This window comes from Labeo rohita, chromosome 17, assembly GCF_022985175.1.
Source record: "Labeo rohita strain BAU-BD-2019 chromosome 17, IGBB_LRoh.1.0, whole genome shotgun sequence".
NCBI classification, from domain to species: domain Eukaryota; kingdom Metazoa; phylum Chordata; class Actinopteri; order Cypriniformes; family Cyprinidae; genus Labeo; species Labeo rohita.
Genome location: NC_066885.1, coordinates 4,770,941 through 4,791,337, shown reverse-complemented (window position 1 = coordinate 4,791,337; position 20,397 = coordinate 4,770,941). Strand labels below are relative to the sequence as shown.

Genomic DNA, 20,397 nt, shown 5'->3' with positions numbered 1-20,397 from the left:
AAACTTTTCTCTAATGCCTGTTTAATGGGGTAATGGTTTAAGGGACCCTCCATTCATTATGTAATTGGTAATTACGGTATTACATAATAGCAAATTATAATGCAGAGCAGACAATAAGAGTTGTTGTTAAAAAAACAAAAATACACCTCCTTAAGGATTAAAGATATATCCATAGTCTCTGTTTGCTATTATAGATTGCTATTATAAAGGCATGCATCATTTATTGAAGAAAATTATTGCTCTATAAGCTATGCTTCTTTGTTTAGCTAAAGAAACGTGGTGAAGGTTCTGGGTTTATTATTTGTCTGTCTACACAAAAGCCAATTTCCATTAAGGTTGCTGAAGCAGATGAGCCCACCTGACCACAGTCCACGCTCTCAGCCCTGGATACATTCAGAACATTTATCATGGTTTTCCACCGTCCATGTTTATGTTTCAGAGGCGAAATTATACTAAAATGAAAAAGATACGCCGTATTTTTATACAAGTGTGGCCTTGTTAATGATGACATATAGACTATTCAAAAGCCAAATTCAACTTTAATGGACATTAAATATTTTCCTTTGGGAGCAAATTCATTCATTGTTTTATTAACAAACGCAAATTCCTCTCAGAAAAAGACCACCAGTTTTTGATTAGCATGTTCTGATTCTGAATACAGCAGCACCACCTGGTGGTAAAGCACTTTACAAGCATAATATGTGATCCTGGACCACAAAACCAGGAAAGTTGAATAAATAAGCTTTCTATTGATGTGGGTCATTCTATAATTGTGTGTACATTTCATGCCCGTCAAGTATATTTATAAAATATTTTCATCAATATAAAGCCCCAATACTTAATTTTCTAATACACAATTACACTGACCAAAATTGTAAACGCAACACTTTTGTTTTTGCCCCCATTTTTCATGAGCTGAACTCAAAGATCTAATACTTTTTCTATGTACACAAAAGGCCTATTTCTCTCAAATATTGTACACAAATGCTGGCCATGCAAGAACTGGGATGTTTTCAGCTTCCAGGAACTGTGTACAGATCCTTGCAACATGGGGCTGTGCATTATCATGCTGCAACATGAGGTGATGGTCGTAGAGTGGCACAACAATGGGCCTCAGGATCTCGTCACGGTATCTCTGTGCATTTAAAATGCCATCAATAAAATGCACCTGTGTTTGTTGTCCATAACATACGCCTGCCCATACCATAACCCCACTGCCACCATGGGCAACTTGATCCACAAAGCTGACATCAGCAAACCGCTCACCCACACGACGCCATACACGCTGTCTGCCATCTGCCCTGTACAGTGAAAACCGAGATTTATCCCTGAATAGAACACCTCTCCAAAGTGCCAGACGCCATCGAATGTGAGCGTTTAAAACTGCACATTTTAGAGTGGCCTTTTATTGTGGCCAGCCTAAGGCACACCTGTGCAATAATCATGCTGTCTAATCAGCATCTTGATATGCCACACCTGTGAGGTGGATGGATTATTTCGGCAAAGGAGAAGTGCTCACTAACACAGATTTAGACAATTTGAAAACAATATTTGAGAGAAATAGGCCTTTGGTGTACATAGAAAAAGTCTTAGATCTTTGAGTTCAGCTCATGAAAAATGGGGGCAAAAACAAAAGTGTTACTCACTAGTAACGCCCCCCCAGAAAGGAATGGTTTGTCCCATTCTCGCATAATTTGCACAGTATATTTCCTTCAGAAGCACATGGATGACAAACTAGAAGTTATGTTCTCTCCCTCTTTCCCTCAATATTGGTTAAACTAGCAAACCTGTGTCAAGAATGGATTAACTGTCAACCGTGTTACACACGTATTATTGCAGCAAGTTTTAACAAGACAATTTAACTAAAACTTATGTTTTGTTTATTAAAATATATTTATAAACATAACATATGCTCAGTAGTTCTAGGCTTCCATGTTGAGTATAGGCCCAAAATACTAAAAATGTCAACTAAGTTACCTGTCAACTGTGTTACCCAGTAAAGGTAACATGGTGGACAGTAGCAGACATAGATGGTATTTTATGCACATATTCCTAAAGATCACCTTTATTTATATAGCACTTTATGCAATATTGTTTTAAAGCAGCTATGTAAGGTCATGTTTGGGTTTTTGGGAAAACGGAAAACTTTTTTCTTCACATTGTCAAATTCTAAATGTACCCCTAATTATAGAATGACCCATGCATTGTTTGTTAGGAAAAATGTAGGAAAATATTTGGCTGTGATACAACTACTTGAAAATATTGAATCTGAGGGTGCAAAAAAAAGTTGTCCAAATGAAGTTCTTAGCAATTCAGATTACTAATCAAAAATTAAGTTTTGATATATTTATGATAGGAAATTTACAAAATATCTTAGTGGAACATGATCTTTACTTAAAATCCTAATGATTTCTGGCATAAAAAAAATTGATCATTTTGACTCATACAATGTTTTTTTGGCTATTGCTACAAACACACCCGTGCTACTTAAAATTGGTTTTGTGGTCCAGGATCACGTATAATCTGTAAAATCAGAGCCACTTCATGCACTTTAATGATAAATGTGGATCCATTACTTATTAGATTACTTTTAATATTTCAATGCTTAAAAAACTACTAAGTAATTAGTGAGGCAAAGCATTATCCACCCATTACATGATTGATGTCACACTGGCAAATTAATTTCTCTGCCAGCTTTGCTTAACAACTTTATTTTAAATCTTTGACACTCGGTTGGCTACATATCTGAAGCCTGATAAAATGACACAGCAGCAACCTGGATTTCTCACACTTTATTAAATAATATTTTTAAAAAATGCAAATGATGATACAACTGTTGATGTGAAACAACTGTTTAGGTTAGTTAAACATTTTGATTATTTACAACAGAAAAAAGGGGTTTGAGAACTAACATGCATGAGGTCATATGAAACCACAAGTATGAAAACTGTATTACAAAAATGTCAGGGTTACTAAAAAAAATGGAAACCACACAGTAAATAATCCAAGCTAACCTTTCTTTAAGTACCTGAGTTCCCTCATACAATGATATATATATATATATATATATATGTGATTGGAAAACCTAGAGTAAATATATTTAAATAAATTCAAACCACAATTTTTCAAAAACAAAATAAGGCTCTCACACTGTTTATGCAATATATAAATGCATTTTGTTCCTTTGGGGGGAAAAAAATCATCAAGCAACTCTGATAAAGTCTTTAAAATAAGCATTTTATAACTTCAGTTTTCAAAGATGCTAGAATTAGATTATTCAGAAACTGTTGTTTCAGAATATTGCTCTAATATCATCATTCAACACAAAAATAAGGACTGTCTGTCAAACTCAAAAATTGCAGGAAGCACATACAGTAAAACATATCACACAGCTACTTCCTAAACAAGATGAAAATATTGCCACACCTCAGCACGTTAGCAAAAAGACACAGTAAAACTCTTTCGGAACTGTAAACTTGACTTTTAAACTGTCAACAAATCAAAGTGGAAGAGAACCACAAGCTCACATTAAGTTTCTCACAGATAAACCGTCTATAATGGCATATGCTTGATGTTAAACCCCTGAGAGACAGAGAAGTACATCTGCACATGCACTGTGCGCAACCAAAAAACAGGCTACAACTGCAATCTTGTACCTGTCCTGCAGGTTTTGTGCAGTGACCCAACATCAGGAAGATTATAATACAGCACATGAATCCATTCACTTCTCAAAAGATGACTACTGGAAGTGTTTTGTGTGACAGTATGAAGTACTACAGTTGAAGTCAAAAGTTTACATGCAGCTTGCAGGATCTGCACAATGTTAATTATTTTACCAAAATAAGAGGGATCATGCAAAATGCATAGTTTTTTTAAGTACTGACCTGAATAAGATATTTCACAGAAAAGATGTTTACATATAATCCACAAGAGAAAATAATAGTTTGGTTTATAAGAAATGACCCTGTTCAAAAGTTTACATACCCTTGATTCTTAATACTGTGTTGTTTTTTTGTTTAGTGACAGTTGATCTTGAGTCCCTTGTTTGACCTGAACCATTAAACTGCTTGCTGTTCTTAAGAAAATCCTTCAGGTCCCACAGATTCTTTGGTTTTTTAGCATTTTTGTGTATTTGAACCCTTTCCAACAATAACTGTATGATTCTGAGCTCCATCTTTTCACACTGAGGACAACTGAGGGACTCATATGCAACTACTACCGAAGGCTCAAATGCTCACTGACGCTTCAGAAAGAAAAACTATGCATTAAGAGCCGGGGGTGAAAACCTTTGAATGGAATGAGGATGTTTACGTTTTTCTTATTTTGCCTAAATATCATAATTTTTCAATCAAGTGCTGCCCTTCAAAAGCTACAGAAGACAGAAGACAAAATAAGTTACATTTACCCTCATCTTCAAATGCTAAAAGTTTTCACCCCCTGCCTCATAATGCATTGTGTTTCCTTCTGAAGCATCAGTGAGTGTTTGAACCTTTTGCAACAGTTGCATATGAGTCAAAATCATATAGTCATTTTTGGAAAGGCTTCAAATACACAAAAATGCAGAAAAACAAAAGAATTTGTGGGACCTAAAGGATTTTTCTGAAGAACAGTGGGCAGTTTAACCGTTCAGGACAAACAAGAAACTCATGAACAATCACTAAACAAACAAACAAACAAAAAAGTTTTGGATCATTCAGGTCAGTACTAAAAAAATACATTTTGTATGATCCTTCTTATTTTGGTAAAATAATTAACATTTTGCAGATTCTGCAGTCAAAACTTTTGACTTAAACTGTAGATGTTGCATACAGCTAAAACTGGATACCATAAATGCTTCGTTCTGATAGACTGATAAAAAAAATGTCTAAGACTGTCTTTTTTTAGGATTTTAAATGGGAAATCAGAAGATTAAAGTCTACATCAGTGGTTCTCAGTGAGTGGTTTGTTCTGTGGTCAGTTCTTTGACACCAGACAAAACCAAACTAAAAAAAAATGTTAATGCAAATACTCAAATGTGTCTAATCGTATAGTCATGTATAGTAAAGTAAATGGAGTGAAAGAGAATAATTGCTTTATCTTTTGCTCTGTGCCTAATCAAACTATCTATTTTGGAGGAAATTTATCTATTGAATCAAATGCCAAAATGGACAGTTTGTTTGATATTTATTCTCAAGGAGGAAAACTATGTGAAGGTAAGGTAAGGTAAAAGAAAACATGACCAAGGGAACAGTAAATACAGGCTGTGTCTGGTTTTGTGCATGTTCACTATTTTATGAATAATGTAAATTTGGGTCCAAAAGTAAAACCAGTTGAGAACCACTGATCTACATGTAATGCAGACAATGATTTTCCATTTGGTCGTCACCGTTTAACAATTCAATGCTTCTAGTTTGAAACTACAAATCTCAACAGAGAAAAAAAAGACTGAATATATCGTATCAAAAACGCAAGACAGCACAACCATCATCAATACAGCAGGTAGATATTGTTTATTAAAAAACATCTCTTTCAAAAGTGGTTTATTAAGTTGAGGCTCTTAATGAATAGATTGCCAAACATATCCTACCGTTCACCTAAACGCATAGGCAATATGTATTATAAAATGAAATCCTCTTCTGCAGTTTGACTACGGTCTATATCACTGGTTTAAGCACTGAGCGTAGAGACCGTCCCTCTTTTGTAAGTTCTCTTGTAAAACTCATACATGGGAGTGGGACAGCCTCTTCCCTCCGTGATATGGTGTTAAACTTGCACATCTTGAGGTGGTCGGCCATGCTGGAAATGTTGGCAAACTTCCACTCGTTCACAGTGTCAAACGCCGTACTGAACCGCCACACCTAAAACCAAACAAAACATCAGCAACTTATATTGTGAGAAACTGCTTTTTATGCTTGGTGCTTCAAGGCAACAAAGTGACTTTGATTACCTTGTCTTGTATCTGCCAGGATGATGTTCCATCATCTCGCTTTGTCTTCTCCCAGAGCAGGACCACCATGCCACGGGATTGAAGAAGACTGGCACACACGTCCCTCATAGTGCGAGACACTCTGGAGAGTTGACAGAGGCTAAAGCCATCCAAGAAGCTTGCAATGTGCTGGAGCAACTCAAAGGGCAGGTCACTAAGGTGGTCACAGTGGAACCTGAACTGACAGGTGTCAGCTCTGGATACAGGCTCATTGGGACAGGCTGCTAACCCAGGTTGCACCCCAAAAGAGCCAAGGTGTCGGTCATGGATTATCCTGAAGCCTTGTACCGAAGGGCAGAACCTTCTTTGCGAGTAGGTGCAACCATAGTACGCCAATGGACACCTTTGCTCCATCCAACCATTGAGGCCAGCATGGATATCACCATGAACGTTCTTAAAATGGGAAGAGAACTCATCCCTGCGAAACAGCTGTCCGCATACAAAGGTGAACATCGAGCGCTGCTTGGTCTGATAGCGTGCCACACACTCCAGAACAAGGTCTAATCTTAGAGTGTGAAATGGACTGGGGTTGGAGAGTTGTGGACTGGCATGGTCACAGGCAGATGCTGAGGCAATGTCGCCTACCATGGTGCTGGTTGCCAGTATGGCAGAGGGGAGGGAGAAGGTTTGTGTGCCGAAGTCAATGCGATACCCGTCTACAAAGCGGCTGTCTGAGATGCCCCTACCTCCGGGCGAGTCTCCCAAACAAAAGAGCAAGGCAGCGGTGATTAGGTCAATGCCGTGGAGACCCATCGGATCATCTGCCACCTCAAGGTCCGATGTGTCCACTGCCTTGTCCTCCATCTTGGCTCTAAATAAATAGGGGTCTGAAAATAGTGTCCTTCGCCCGTTGAGTGTAAACAAGTTCATGCCCCTGAGTACCTGGAGATTCTCCAACTTGCGCTCCAGCCAACGGTCCTCAATTCTGAAAGGCAAATGGTGCAGAAGGTTGTTGTGCATCAGATTAGGCACAGGGATGGGCAAAGGAAGAGGTAGTTGGGGCAACCGGGCCATTTCAGGCTCAGGTATGGAATGATCAGGTAAAACCTGCCTTGCGCTAGAAGAGCCATTGACCCTTTCACTGTCCACGTCATTATGAAGTCCACTGAGTTCTATACCATCATTCATTTCGCCTTCCTCATCAGAAGATTCACAGCATCCACTGTTCTCCAACCAATCATCTCTTTCGTCTTCAGGGTCTACTGGAAAAGGACAATCAGCACCACCTACTGCTCCCAGATCGGAATCCGAATCAGAGTCACTTTCCTTTGTTGTGTCATTCCTGAAGTCTCCATCGCCATTCCTGACACTGCTGCAACCTCCATTCTGTTCCTCACCACTGGGATCAATCAAGTTGATATTTTTTGCACTACGGAGAACCTCCAAAGTTGCGGCAAAGCTTCTACTGTTTTTCACTGAAGTGGTGTAAGATCCAGCATACGGTTCCTCGTCCGTTTCAATGAATACATTCTCAGGGTCCAACTCCTGGGGGCTTGAATTGTCCTGATTTTGCTCTTCCAGAGCTTTTGTCACAGTGGTTGCCACTTTAAGCGACTCCAGCAACATCCGTTGATCCTGGAGGGCCAAAGCCATGTCGAGCTGCTCCACGTCGCAAACCTCCTTACTCAAGTTATCGTAGGACTTGCGGTCTGCGTAACTCACTGGCCATCGATTCCATTCCATTGTGCAACACACAACGCTGGCTGGGCACGTTTCAAGGTGCTGTGCCATTTTGACCCTGGCGAGGTTGAACGGACATCCGAATCCATGGTTCAGACACGGGACTCTTTCGTACGGACACAGCAAGCGGTGTTCGTTCAGTTTGCATGAGTGGAAAACCGCTCCACACACAAGAGGACAACCCATGAGGTCACAGGAAACGCTAGGCTCTGGTCTTATCATACAGCGGCGGTTGACACATTTCAAGCAATGGATATGAAGCTCCTCCATTGCAAATATTAGTGAGTCGCTTAACTCAAAGAGGCTATGCCAAACACTGTGGAAGAAAAGAAAACAGATCGTTAGACCTGATCTTATTTTGGACACGCATGTGGGGCGTCTTTGTATACACCACCACACGGCTTAAAATCTAGGTATACCATTCATGGGGAAAGTCCCCGGTCTCTTAAAAGGGATAAGTGTAAATCAGACCCCGTTGACCTCTCGCAGTGTGTTTACCAAATTGCACTGCCATTTCACAACTCTCCTAAAGTTGCACGGTCACGCCTGTTCTTCGAGGACTGAGAAGGAACATGACCCCCCGTTTCTGAACGGTATGTTACAGGAATCAGTCATGGCTTCCACTCAAAAGAAACACTTCCATACAGATCTTGCAGTGTCATTCAAGAAGCTTCTCTCTCTCCAGCATGACAGGGCTTGGCTGGACATGTGGCGTTAGACTCAGCCGGCATGACCTAAATGCAAACTGTCTGAGTCAGTAGGGTCTAGCTGGGGGGGGGGTCTGTCATGCTGTGGTGTAAGCTTTGAATTATCAAGCTGACTTTCAACATAACCCTCGTAATACCAGCTGGGCATAAACATTGCGAAAGGTTTGTGTACAATGCTGGCCACATGTCTTGTGATGGCTTCTTTTGAAACAGCAAAACACATCTGAGGATGTTTTCTGAATACTTAGGTGTTTGGTATCTAGCACTCATGTGCAATATGGCATACAGTTGCACAAGCAATCACTCATAAGGACTTACAACAGACAGCATGACCCCAAACATGACATGACTTTAGGATTCCAGGCTTAGAGGGGCTTAAATTTGTGGTAGTACAGAGGCAGACAGTTTTTGTGTAAGAACTTACAGTTGCACAACTGACAATTGTAAGTTATTTTTGTTTAATAATGTTTATTGCATTATTTTATTATTATTTATTATAATTGTGACCCTGGACTACAAAACCAGTCATAAGTTGCATGGGTAACAGGGCAATTCCATGCAAAGGTCAACCTTACCATAAAAAAAATAAGTTTTTACCAAAGGTTTTTACTATACTGATAGCACAGATGTCAACATTTGGTGGTTCAAATATTCAAGTTTTTAAAGCAGTTTTTTTATATTTAGTGCATTTCACATCCATAACAGTACATTCCTCATAAATAGACACATCAAAATTAAAATGAAGTAGCAATTGCATGTTCTGTGCAGAGCTATTACCTCTCTATTTGTTGGGTTATATTGTGTCTGCTTTGAGCATTTTAATTTACAGAAATACTACAAAGTATGTAGTCTCTCAAAAATGGTGTCCTTTTTTTGTCACATCCATAACGCATGATTATTTTCCTTTTTTAACATAGAAAACTTGTGCAAAGACTGATATTTTTCTGATGTTTAGACTCTATCAACAAGTGTTCATTAAAATATAAACAGCTGGTTCAGTATATTGCTAACACATACATTCTGTAAGCATTTATATGTCACATCCATTATGCAAAATGTCACATCCATAACGCTGGAACTGCCCAGCAATAGCCAATAATACACTGTATGGGTCAAAATTATCAATTTTTCATTATGCCAAAAATCATTAGGATATTAAGTAAAGATCATGTTCAATGAAGATATTTTGTAAATTTCCTACCATAAGTATATCAAAACAAATAGCTGTTTGTCGGCCAAATATTGTCCTATCCTAACAAACCATACATCAATGGAATGCTTATTTATTAAATAAGCTTTTATGATGTATAAATCTAAAAATTTATATAAAGAATTACCCTTATGACTGGTTTTGTGGTCCAGGGTCATGTATAGCAATCATAAAACAAAAATGGTTAAGTCATTGTCAGGTAGAGTGGGTACAGAAATGTGTAAAATAACAAACTTTTCTATGACAGGTTAAAAAAAGTTTCATAATGAGCTACACACATGGATAAAACAAAAATTAAACAAAGTTATTTTTATTACATTTGTAAAAAAATAAAAAATAAAAAAAATAATCATTAATGACAATTGCTCTCATGCAATAATTGATAACTGACATCTGAGTTAATTACCTCTGAGTCATCAAGGGCCTTTAACCTGTAGATCCTAATGTTCATAAACATGACATGACCCTTAATATAACATATGATGCATCATCCAAAACAAGACAATCATACACATGCACGATGATCCTATATAATCTAACACGTTTCCCAAATATGACATGTTTTGCAGATGCACTGAACTCAATCCAGTCAAACTCATGAAACCTGATGCAGCTTTTGTTGTTCTTCCTAAACTGGAGTAAACCGACTGACAACATGAACCTGACAGTACTATGAACTCCTATCGATAAAAAAACAACGATTTAACTTCAACGAACCATCCTCAGACATCTTTATGTTTATACTATGACAGGTAAGTTTTAATTCGTGAACTAACAAACACGATAAATGCCTTTAGCATTAGCTGGTTAGCCGCGAACTGCATTTAAACTGGATTAAATGAAATGACACATATACGCAATGAATAAATGTCGTATACTGATGAACATACATCATGCTAGTAAGAGGGGGGAAATACGTATTTTGCTATTTTAACAAATACCGGGTCTATTCGGTTGGAGCCGGTGAGGAAACTAGTCAAAGTAAACAAACATTAAAGTGTCTTACCGTTGATCTGTGACGAGTCTTCAGGAGTTTAATGAGGACAGTGAAGTGTTTATTTAATGAAAAAATAGTAATATTTAATCGAGTATAATGACAGTGATGTTGTTTTCACTGCTGTCTGTCTGTGTTTCTGTGGAAATCTGTGTCTCACTGTACTGATACACTGGAACTGAACGGAGGCCCATAGATGGGCGGAGACTAAGCACAAACACACACACACACACACACACACACACACACACACACACACACACACACACACACACACACACACACACACACACACACACACACACACACACACACACACACACACGTCTGGTTTATTATCTTTGTGGGGACTCTCCATAGGCGTAATGGTTTGTATACTGTCCACACTGTATTTTCTATCCCCTTACCCTAACCCTACCCCTAAACCTAACCCTTACAGAAAACTTTCTGCATTTTTACTTTCTCAAAAAATCTCATTCTGTATGATTTATAAGCTTTTGTACCCATGGGGACCACAAGCCAGTCCCCACAATGTCAAAAATTTCAGGCTTTACTATCCTTATGGGGACATTTGGTCCCCATAATGTAGCAAAAACAAGTACACATTATATACACACACACACACACCAATAAAATGTACTATGATAATAGTATTTTGTTTAAGTACTACCATATTGTTATTTTCAGTACCATTTAAATGGCCTCATGTGCGAGTCTGGAATTAAAGTAGTACCAATATGTCGTTTTATTTTTTTTCTGTTTTACAATTTAGCTGCACATTTACTTTTGAAGCTATATTCTTAAATTAAACACTGGTTTTCACACATATTTTAAATAGTGATATTTATTTACTTTAATCCTTACAGAAACCTGTTGATACTAGATGATTTAAGACCAACTATTATTTGTTTCAGTACATTTGGAAAAGAATACGTTCTTTTCAATTATTTTCTTAATGAGTGTATTCTCTTTATGAGTGTTTAGTATTACATGTGTTCAGGGAACTGTTTTTCGTAAAAAATACGTTGCTTTCTTTATTGAAACCTAACATCTAACTAATGAAGGTGGTTAGCTTACCAGTGGTAATGAATTATAGAAACTTAATATTAATTATTATACAAATAAAAACGTTACCCTTTGGTTTCCAAGCCAGAACTATGGACAGATAAAACATGATGTTTTACATTATTTGTAAACTTGTACTTTATATAGTCACACTTTAAAATGCTTAAATAAGAAAAAAATGTCATATTCTCTACTGTTCTTCATCATTTTTGCAGTGTCTTTGAATCACTTGGTGGTGAGGTTTAGTAGATGTACACTACCAGTCAAAAGTATTTTAACAATAAGATTTTTAATGTTGTCGACGCCAATACTCTCGTGGTTAGCGCGTCGACATATAGCGCGATTGCGCTGCGAGCGTCCCGAGTTCGAATCCCAGCTCGTGGACCTTTCCCGATCCGGACCCCTTCTCTTTCTCCCACTTCGCTTCCTGTCAGATGCTGCATTCACGCCATCTCGTAATTCCGAGATGAAAACACGTGACATTGTATTCATAATCAGGAATGACGTGTTTCTATGGCAACACTATCAACGCCAAAGCCAACCAAAAATATTGTTTCTTTTGCTCACCAGCGTTTATCTGAAATAGAACTCTTTTGTAACATTATAACTGTCTTTATCATCACTTTTGATTTATTTGAAGCATTCTTGCTAAATAAAAGTATTAATTTCTGTAATTTATATAATCTATAAATTTAGCTGTGATCACAGGAATAAATTACATTTTTTACAGTTATTTTAAATAGTATTACATAATATTATTGCTTTTGCTGTATTTTGGATCAAATAAATGCAGGCTTGGTGAGCAGAAGAGACTTCTTTAAAAAAACATTAAAAATCGTACTGTTCAAAAACTTTTGACTGGTAGTTTTCCTCAAGTTTACACAGGTGTTCTAGCAGGTGTAGATCATCACATTATTTATATTCATGTTCAACTGATGATTTACGACCACAAAGTGGTTCAATACTTCATTTTGAACTGTATGTTAAGTAAGCTTTTAGGAATTCAAAAAGTATTTTTATTTCACAATAAAAGACAAAAGAACAACTACTGTAAAATCCACTATAGGTTAGCAGACAAAACTTTCAAACTAAGCATGTTTCACACAACACTGTGTACACAGGAGATCCCAGGTTAGCTGGCCACCTCTGAGATATGGTGAATGTTAGAAAGAGTGAGCTGGGCCTCTTGGGTTGGATACGAGTTTCTGCTCTGCAGCCAGAGTTTCCCAAAAACTCCTGTGATGACAATCAGGACGAACAGCAGACCACCCAACACAAAGGTTTCTACAGGCGGCATATCTGAACCTGGAAGAGATGATGTTTAGATAGACATTATAAATAGGTTGGAGCACACTGGTATGGAGTATGTTGACTCTGATCAAGAGACGAGTTTGTGTAAGACTTACTCAAACTAGTACTCTCTGTATTAGCTTTGAGCCTTCTGATTGGTCCATATGAGATTGTGTGAGATGATGCAACATCCCTGCGTGTCCGTACTGATGCATCTTCAGCAGAGCAGTTCTGTGATGTACCAAGGGTTTAAAGTTACTATGATGCAAACAACGTTTCTCAACTATATTTTTAAAGCAAAAGTTTAACAAACAAAAAAATCATGCATATTGTTCCTTGTACATGGAATATAAAAGATGTTTAGTGCAAGCTCAAAAAGTGCAGGATTTAAGATGCATTAAATTGATTAAAAGTGGCAGTAAAGTACAGTAAATTGTTCCCAAAATTCTATTTCAAATAAATGCTGTTCTTTTGAACATTCTAATTATAGTTTTCACTAAAGTATTAAACAGCAACACTGCCAATAATTTGAAATGTTTCTGAAGCAGCAAATCAGCATATTAAAATGATTTCTGAAGGATCATGTGACACTGAAGACTGGAGTAATGATGCTGAAAATTCAGCTTTGCACCACAAGAATAAATTATATTTTGGAATTTTTTAAAGCAGAAAACTCTTATTTTAGATTGTAATAATATTTAACAACATTACTGTTTTTACTGTGTTTTTAATCAGATAAATGCTACCTTGGTGACTTCTTTCAAAAACTTATGAACTGTATATAGGTGTTGATGGGAACTCACAGGCTGGCACACTCCTCCTGTGTTATGACAGATCTGGACATTGCAGTGTAGGAAAACATCTGTGTAGGAGCTGCCAACAAACTTGAACATTTGTATCCTGAACAGAGCTTCTGGTCCTTGACCGTTCTTCATCACAGCTAGTGTCTGGTCGTTCCACAACACTGGACAGCTGTTGTGAAGAGAAATGTTAGTCAGTATGATATTTCTACTGAAGGTAATGATATTTAAGTTGGATCTGTTTGCTCACAGAAACTGTTTCATAGCTTTCTCCTGGAGGAGAATCTCATTGGGTAGTCAAGGACAAGCACAGCTGTTAAACTGAAACACATACGGCTGCTGACTGTCGTCACATGACTGTAGCTACATGCTTTGTTTTGTCATCAGCTCCTTTAGCAACGGTCTCAACAGCATGTCTCAACAACATCCTTTCACACCTCTGGTGATAATTCTGACTGAATAAAGCATTTAAAACCTGAGCAAGGGACTAGTGAAGCTGTGAAGTAGGGCATTTACACAGAGGACAACAGAAGGGAGTTAATATACAAACGTTTTTAAATTACTAAATTTAAATGCTTGACAGGCAAAAACTTATGTCAAACACACTACAACTTATGTCCCAGACCTGTCCCTGATGAAGGTATACTGAATGTTGCTGTAAGGTTCGTTGGTTGGTGTGGCCCAACATCTCTCCACTCTCAGAAACAGATTCGCTGGAATCTGCAGGATAAAAGTCCAGAAAGCTTCATTAGCACATTTAAAGAAGTGACTCCATTAGAAAATAATTATTGCTCATATGCAGATATACAGAATATGTGCCAGCATTTTACAAGAAAAAACGATGGCACATTATCGGTACATACTCTGTTCACAAATTATAGGATCAAAGTGTTTATAATGACAGAATTTTGAGTGGCATGTTTAATTTGTGATTCAAAGTAATATGCAGGATTTGAGTACATGAAAACTTTTCTATATCGATTTGAGTAGGAATAGTATTTTCTAGAAGAAATATTAGAAATATACTTAACAGATCGAATGGCAGACAGATAGAAGCATTGAACGAAGAGCAAACAAATAATTTCGAACACAATAGATATAAATAGATAGATGATAGATAGAACAATACAACAAATTAACGAACAAACAAATGATTGAATGAATGAATGAACGAACAACAGATAGATATATATCCATTGAACAAACACAATAGATACATAGATGGATAGAACCATCAAATAAATTAACAAACAAATGACTAAAGAGGACGATAGATAGATAGAACCATCGAATGAATGACTGAACAAATGAACAAAAACAAAATGACTGAATGATCGATCGAACAAATGAACGAACGATAGATAGAGACAGAGAGATAGATAGGTAGAACCATCAAACAAATGAATGATTGAACAAACGAAAGAACAAAATGATTGAACATTCGAATGAACGAACGAACGATAGATACAACCATCAAACTAATGAATGAACAAATGATTGAACAAACGGACGAACTAATTGATTGAGTGATCGAATGAATGAACGATAGATAGATATAGATAGATAGAACCATCAAACAAATTGACGAACAAATGACTGAAAGAATGAACGATAGAACCATCAAACATATGAACGAATGATTGAACAAATAAAAGAATAAAATGATTGATTGAACGAACGAATGATAGAACCATTCGATCAAACAAAATGATTGAGCAATCTAACGAATGAACGATAGATAGATAGATAGATAGATAGAACCATCAAACAGACAAACAAACAATAGATAGATGATATAGATAGAACCATTGAACAAACAAAATAGATAGATAGACAGATTGATACGTAGATACATAGATAGATACGTAGATAGATAGATAGAACCATCTAACAAACAAACAATAGATACATAGATAGATACATAGATACATAGACAGAGATAGATAGATAGATAGAACCATCGAACAAACAAACAATAGATAGATGATATAGATAGAACCATCGAACAAACAAACGATAGATAGATAGATAGATAGATAGATAGATAGATAGATAGAATGTTCTGTTCATGTGAAAACAAAGAGCCAAACAGTTCTCTACTGCAGCATAAAGAAAATGCACAGCAGCATTCATGAAAGCCCTCAGTAGCTTGTAGTGAGTAATGTCATCTATTCAGCACAACACACACCATATAAACTTTGACATAGATGTTGTCCTCAAGTGTGAGAGAAGGAACAGTGGTCCATTTATCCTGAAACTCTTCATCTTTATACAGCAGCATGGAGACCGAGAAATTTCCATCCTCCGTGTTTAGAGTGATTGTCCTGTGGGGCAGAGAATGTTAAAAGGCTCATTGAAGAGGCTGAAAGGTTTGCTCAATGAATATTGAATGAAACTCTTGAGTTGGACCCCAGGGCCGTCTTTTGTTATCATTAGCTTCCTTTATTGTGTTTACATACAAACAAACAATTAGTGAGGGCCTCTGCCTTTTTTAAGCATGGAAAAATTGTGATAATGAAAGCCATTACTACATATGGAGTGCTGGAGTACGAGACAGACTGAGCTTTTAACCAGAAGGAGCTGCAGACTTAATTAACTGGTGATGTCATGAGTAGCAGAAGCTCACCTCACATCCACTCTGATCAGATTCTCGCCATTTTGCTGCTGGACCATGTAGTTTATGGGGTATCGACACCCAAATGTGATATTGATGTAGCTTCTGGTGATGATATCAGTTTCGTTGTTACGGATTGTGTTGGTGAACATGATATGAGTATCATCAGATGCCTGGGGAAAACATGAAACAGAAATTAAAAATAAAATATTTTTAATGATTGAGTAAATAAGAATCTTTCAGAATATCTATCAAAATATCTGTTTATCTATCTGAATATCTATCTGTCTGTCTATCCGAATATCTATCTGTCTATCTATCTATCTATCTGAGTATCTGTCTGTCTATCCGAATATCTATCTATCCGAATGTATATCTATCCGAATATCTATCTATCTGTCTGAATATGTCTATCCGAATGTCTATCTATCCGAATGTCTATCTATCCGAATATCTATCTATCTATCTATCTGTCTGAATATGTCTATCCGAATGTCTATCTATCTGAATATCTATCTATCTATCTGTCTGAATATGTCTATCCGAATGTCTATCTATCCGAATATCTATCTATCTATCTATCTATCTATCTATCTATCTATCTATCTATCTGTCTGAATATGTCTATCCGAATGTCTATCTATCCGAATATCTATCTGTCTGAATATCTATCTGTCTGAATATCTGTCTATCCGAATGTCTATCTATCTGAATATCTATCTATCTATCTATCTATCTATCTGAATATGTCTATCTGAATGTCTATCTATCCGAATATCTATCTATCTATCTGTCTGAATATGTCTATCCGAATGTCTATCCGAATATCTATCTGAATATCTATCTGTCTGAATATATGTCTATCTGAATGTCTATCTATCTGAATATCTATCTGTCTATCCGAATATCTATCTATCTATATCTATCTGAATATCTCGCTATCTAATCTGATCTGAGTATCTGTCTATCCGAATATCTGTCTATCCAAATATCTATCTATCCGAATATCTATCTGTCTGAATATCTATCTGTCTATCCAAATATCTATCTGAATATCTACCTGTCTATCTGAATATCTATCTATCTATCTGAATATCTCGCTATCTGAATATTTATCTGAGTATAAAATATCTGAGTATCTATCTATCTATCTATCTGAGTATCTGTCTATCTGAATATCTATCTGTTTATCAGAATATCTATCTATCTATCTATCCATAACAAGGCATATATTAATGATTGTATCATATCATATCATTTCATATCATATCTCATATTTTTCTTCAAACTGTCCAAGTATTTAAACTATGGGCTAAATAATCTTCATACATTAAAATAACCTTCAAACGGTTGTAAACATATAGAATAGGCTAGCTAAAATACATTGTGTTATCTTGATGAATGCTCCTTTTTTCAGTTTACATTTAAAGTCCTACACTAATACATTTTGTCTTGCCTAACTTCAATTTGCATTATAATTATTGAGTTTAATAACGTCTGAGTGACATTCACGGTCCAATAAAATGTAAGAAGTTAAAGGTCAACATAAGGAAACAACATGCTATTGAAGGGGCTAAATTGTCTCCTACCACATCCGGTACAACAAACTTTATTGCCCTTTTATTTCCCCCGACCATTACAAACACACCTCCTGATTCATTGAACAAGCATCCTCTCAACACTGTCACCAAATGTTTAGTGCTACTTGCCGCACAATTTTTTTGTTTAAATCAATCTACTATCTACGGGGACAGAAAACTGCCTCTCTAGATTTAATTCTCAAAAGCAGCTGATTTCAACAACTGAGGATTTTATTTTTCTAATCCAAAAACAGCCTACTTTTAACCAGCAAGTATGAAAAAAGCTTGTAAAACTCCTAAAGGGGGAGCAGGAGGGAATTCGTCCCCTCTTTAAGCCGCGTTAACCTTTTGCTGGCTTTACAAGAAATAGTCTGGTGAGTCCTGAGAGAGCCTCTCAACGATACTCGTGGTCTCAAGTACAGATTTATGCCGTGCCAGAGTGAAGCTTGTCCTCTGGGTTGTGGTAGCGCTGTTTGAGGCTGGCTGTAGGGCAGAATAAAAGAAGGACTATAAAGTACGACACTGAATTATGGCTGGCCTATTCACCACGGCTGAAAACACAGTAATCATTTCCATATAAATCAGGATAATTTAGAGCCGCATGGCTGTTTGCCCTCCCCTCCGAGCTCTGAAAGGACTAGCCAGCCAATTTGGAGGGAAACGAACAACGATGTGCATTTGCATACTGAAAAATAATTAAATAAATACAAGTATCCCTTAAAAGGATATCTAACCCTCATGGTTGTCGCTTATTACAATGCACATAATTATGAGCATGCTAGAGATATATTTTTATATTAGATTTTTTAGAAGGTTTGCTTGTTCTATGAACAAAGCACGTGGTCACCTTTCAACCTATGAAGGGATTGTAAAATAGGGAAATTTACTGTTTGTATTTTTAAGTTTAACAACCAAAGAGGCCCAATTTGTAATTTGCCTTAATGCAACAAGTGTTTACAACCTATTTAAGAGTCTTTAATGTCCTGACACCACTTTGTAATCGCCTGAGGAGGTTCTCCAGTCCTCGTGATCACTTGAAGTGGTTTTATGATTATACACAATGCTAATGAGGATTACCATAACGGTGCCGCAGTCCGTGAAGTTTGTCTTGATGCTGAAGACATAGTCATTCCCAACCTCAACGCCTCGACAGTCAGGATCATTCAAGTGCAAATCCCAAACCTGAAGGGAGATCAGTGAAAATGGTTTAAAACAACTTTAAGCATTGCAATTGATTGAATTATTTGGGAAATAAATGGCATGTACATACGTAAACAGGTGGCTCCTTGTTTAGAAAAAACACACTGGGAATGATAACTTGCATCTGATCATTGGTGCAAATTACTGTCTCGTTGAGTTCTAAATGAAAATAGAAAGATGTTTAAGTATTAATTTTTTAAAAAAATGTTACTTTAATATTGCATATATATTCTTAATATTGAGTTATTGCATTGGTACATGCTTTTGCATTTTTTTTTATATATATATATACCATTGCACTGCAATGAATGTATATTTTATATACATTAATTGTACATTGTACAACGTATTTTTTTATTAAATGTATATTTTAATGCATTGTGTGTCTGTGAGTGTGTGTATATATATATATATATATATATATATATATTTATATTTATATATACACAGTATATAAATATGTACTGCATTAATTGCATTGCAATTGCTTTAGTGTTACAAAAGATAAATAATAATGCATAAAAGACATTGGTGCATTAAAAGCTCTTTTTAGGTTAATTTTAATACAATTTGCCAACATGTGCATCCCAAATTCAACCTGGTTTACATGCATGTAACAAAATGCATTTGAATTTTTCATTTTGTACTTGTATAATCAGACTTACCTCCTTCTTCAATCTGCACAGCAGAAGTTACTGTCCATATTGAGAGCCATGTCAGTGCCAGAGTAGCAGGTGTCATCCTTAAAGCAGATGTTTTCTGGCTTCTTCTCTCCTGAAATTTATTTTCCACCAAATCTTCTCGGTTATCACCACAACCAGCTGTCAGAGTCAGACGTAGTGCTTGCGCTCTCTCCAGCCGTCCGAAACACAGCTCTAATGAAGTGGGAACCTCCAGTTGCTTTGGAGCACCAGCTTGAATGATGTCCACACCAACAATGAGATTCCACACATGAATAGGAAAAGCTGGGGGGAGTCCAAGGTAACACGGACCAACTAGATTTCAGGCAAAAGCAGAAAAAAACAAACTACTACTGACAACCCACTTAGCAGACAGCGCACTACACATCTCAGTGCGTTGGTCGACAAGGAGTTTGTTTGTCATGCAAAGGGAATGGAGGTACAGGGGCGGTTTCTTGTTTTATCTCACTCTTTTGTCTGTATAGGTTTTTAAAGGGCATGGCAAACGCTTTACTGTTTCGGGAACCCCAACGACTTGTTTGAAAAGAAGTCCCGTCACACTGAGTCAAGGGCAGTTCACTGACACCTTTGCCATGGAGTTGATGTCTTTAA

At 36.9% G+C, this 20,397-nt stretch overlaps 2 protein-coding genes across 2 annotated transcripts; both read right to left on the bottom strand.

Moving 5' to 3' along the window:
* Window positions 1–5,466: 5,466 nt before the first annotated feature.
* fbxo30a (F-box protein 30a) lies at window positions 5,467–10,904 on the bottom strand. The gene is made up of 3 exons (XM_051133991.1): window positions 10,569–10,904; window positions 5,927–7,961; window positions 5,467–5,837 (listed from the first exon to the last, which is right to left on the bottom strand). Exons 2-3 carry the CDS (start codon window positions 7,913–7,915, stop codon window positions 5,634–5,636), a joined length of 2,193 nt encoding a protein of 730 aa, XP_050989948.1. The 5' UTR covers window positions 7,916–7,961; window positions 10,569–10,904; the 3' UTR covers window positions 5,467–5,633.
* A 1,766-nt stretch (window positions 10,905–12,670) lies between these two features.
* On the bottom strand, window positions 12,671–20,127 carry si:dkeyp-110a12.4 (pancreatic secretory granule membrane major glycoprotein GP2). Its single transcript, XM_051133908.1, has 9 exons — window positions 19,771–20,127; window positions 19,176–19,264; window positions 18,983–19,087; window positions 16,338–16,498; window positions 15,900–16,035; window positions 14,337–14,431; window positions 13,715–13,883; window positions 13,028–13,142; window positions 12,671–12,926 (listed from the first exon to the last, which is right to left on the bottom strand). The coding sequence occupies exons 1-9, from the start codon at window positions 19,844–19,846 to the stop codon at window positions 12,754–12,756; spliced, it is 1,119 nt and encodes a 372-aa protein (XP_050989865.1). The 5' UTR covers window positions 19,847–20,127; the 3' UTR covers window positions 12,671–12,753.
* Between the last annotated feature and the right edge of the window lie 270 nt (window positions 20,128–20,397).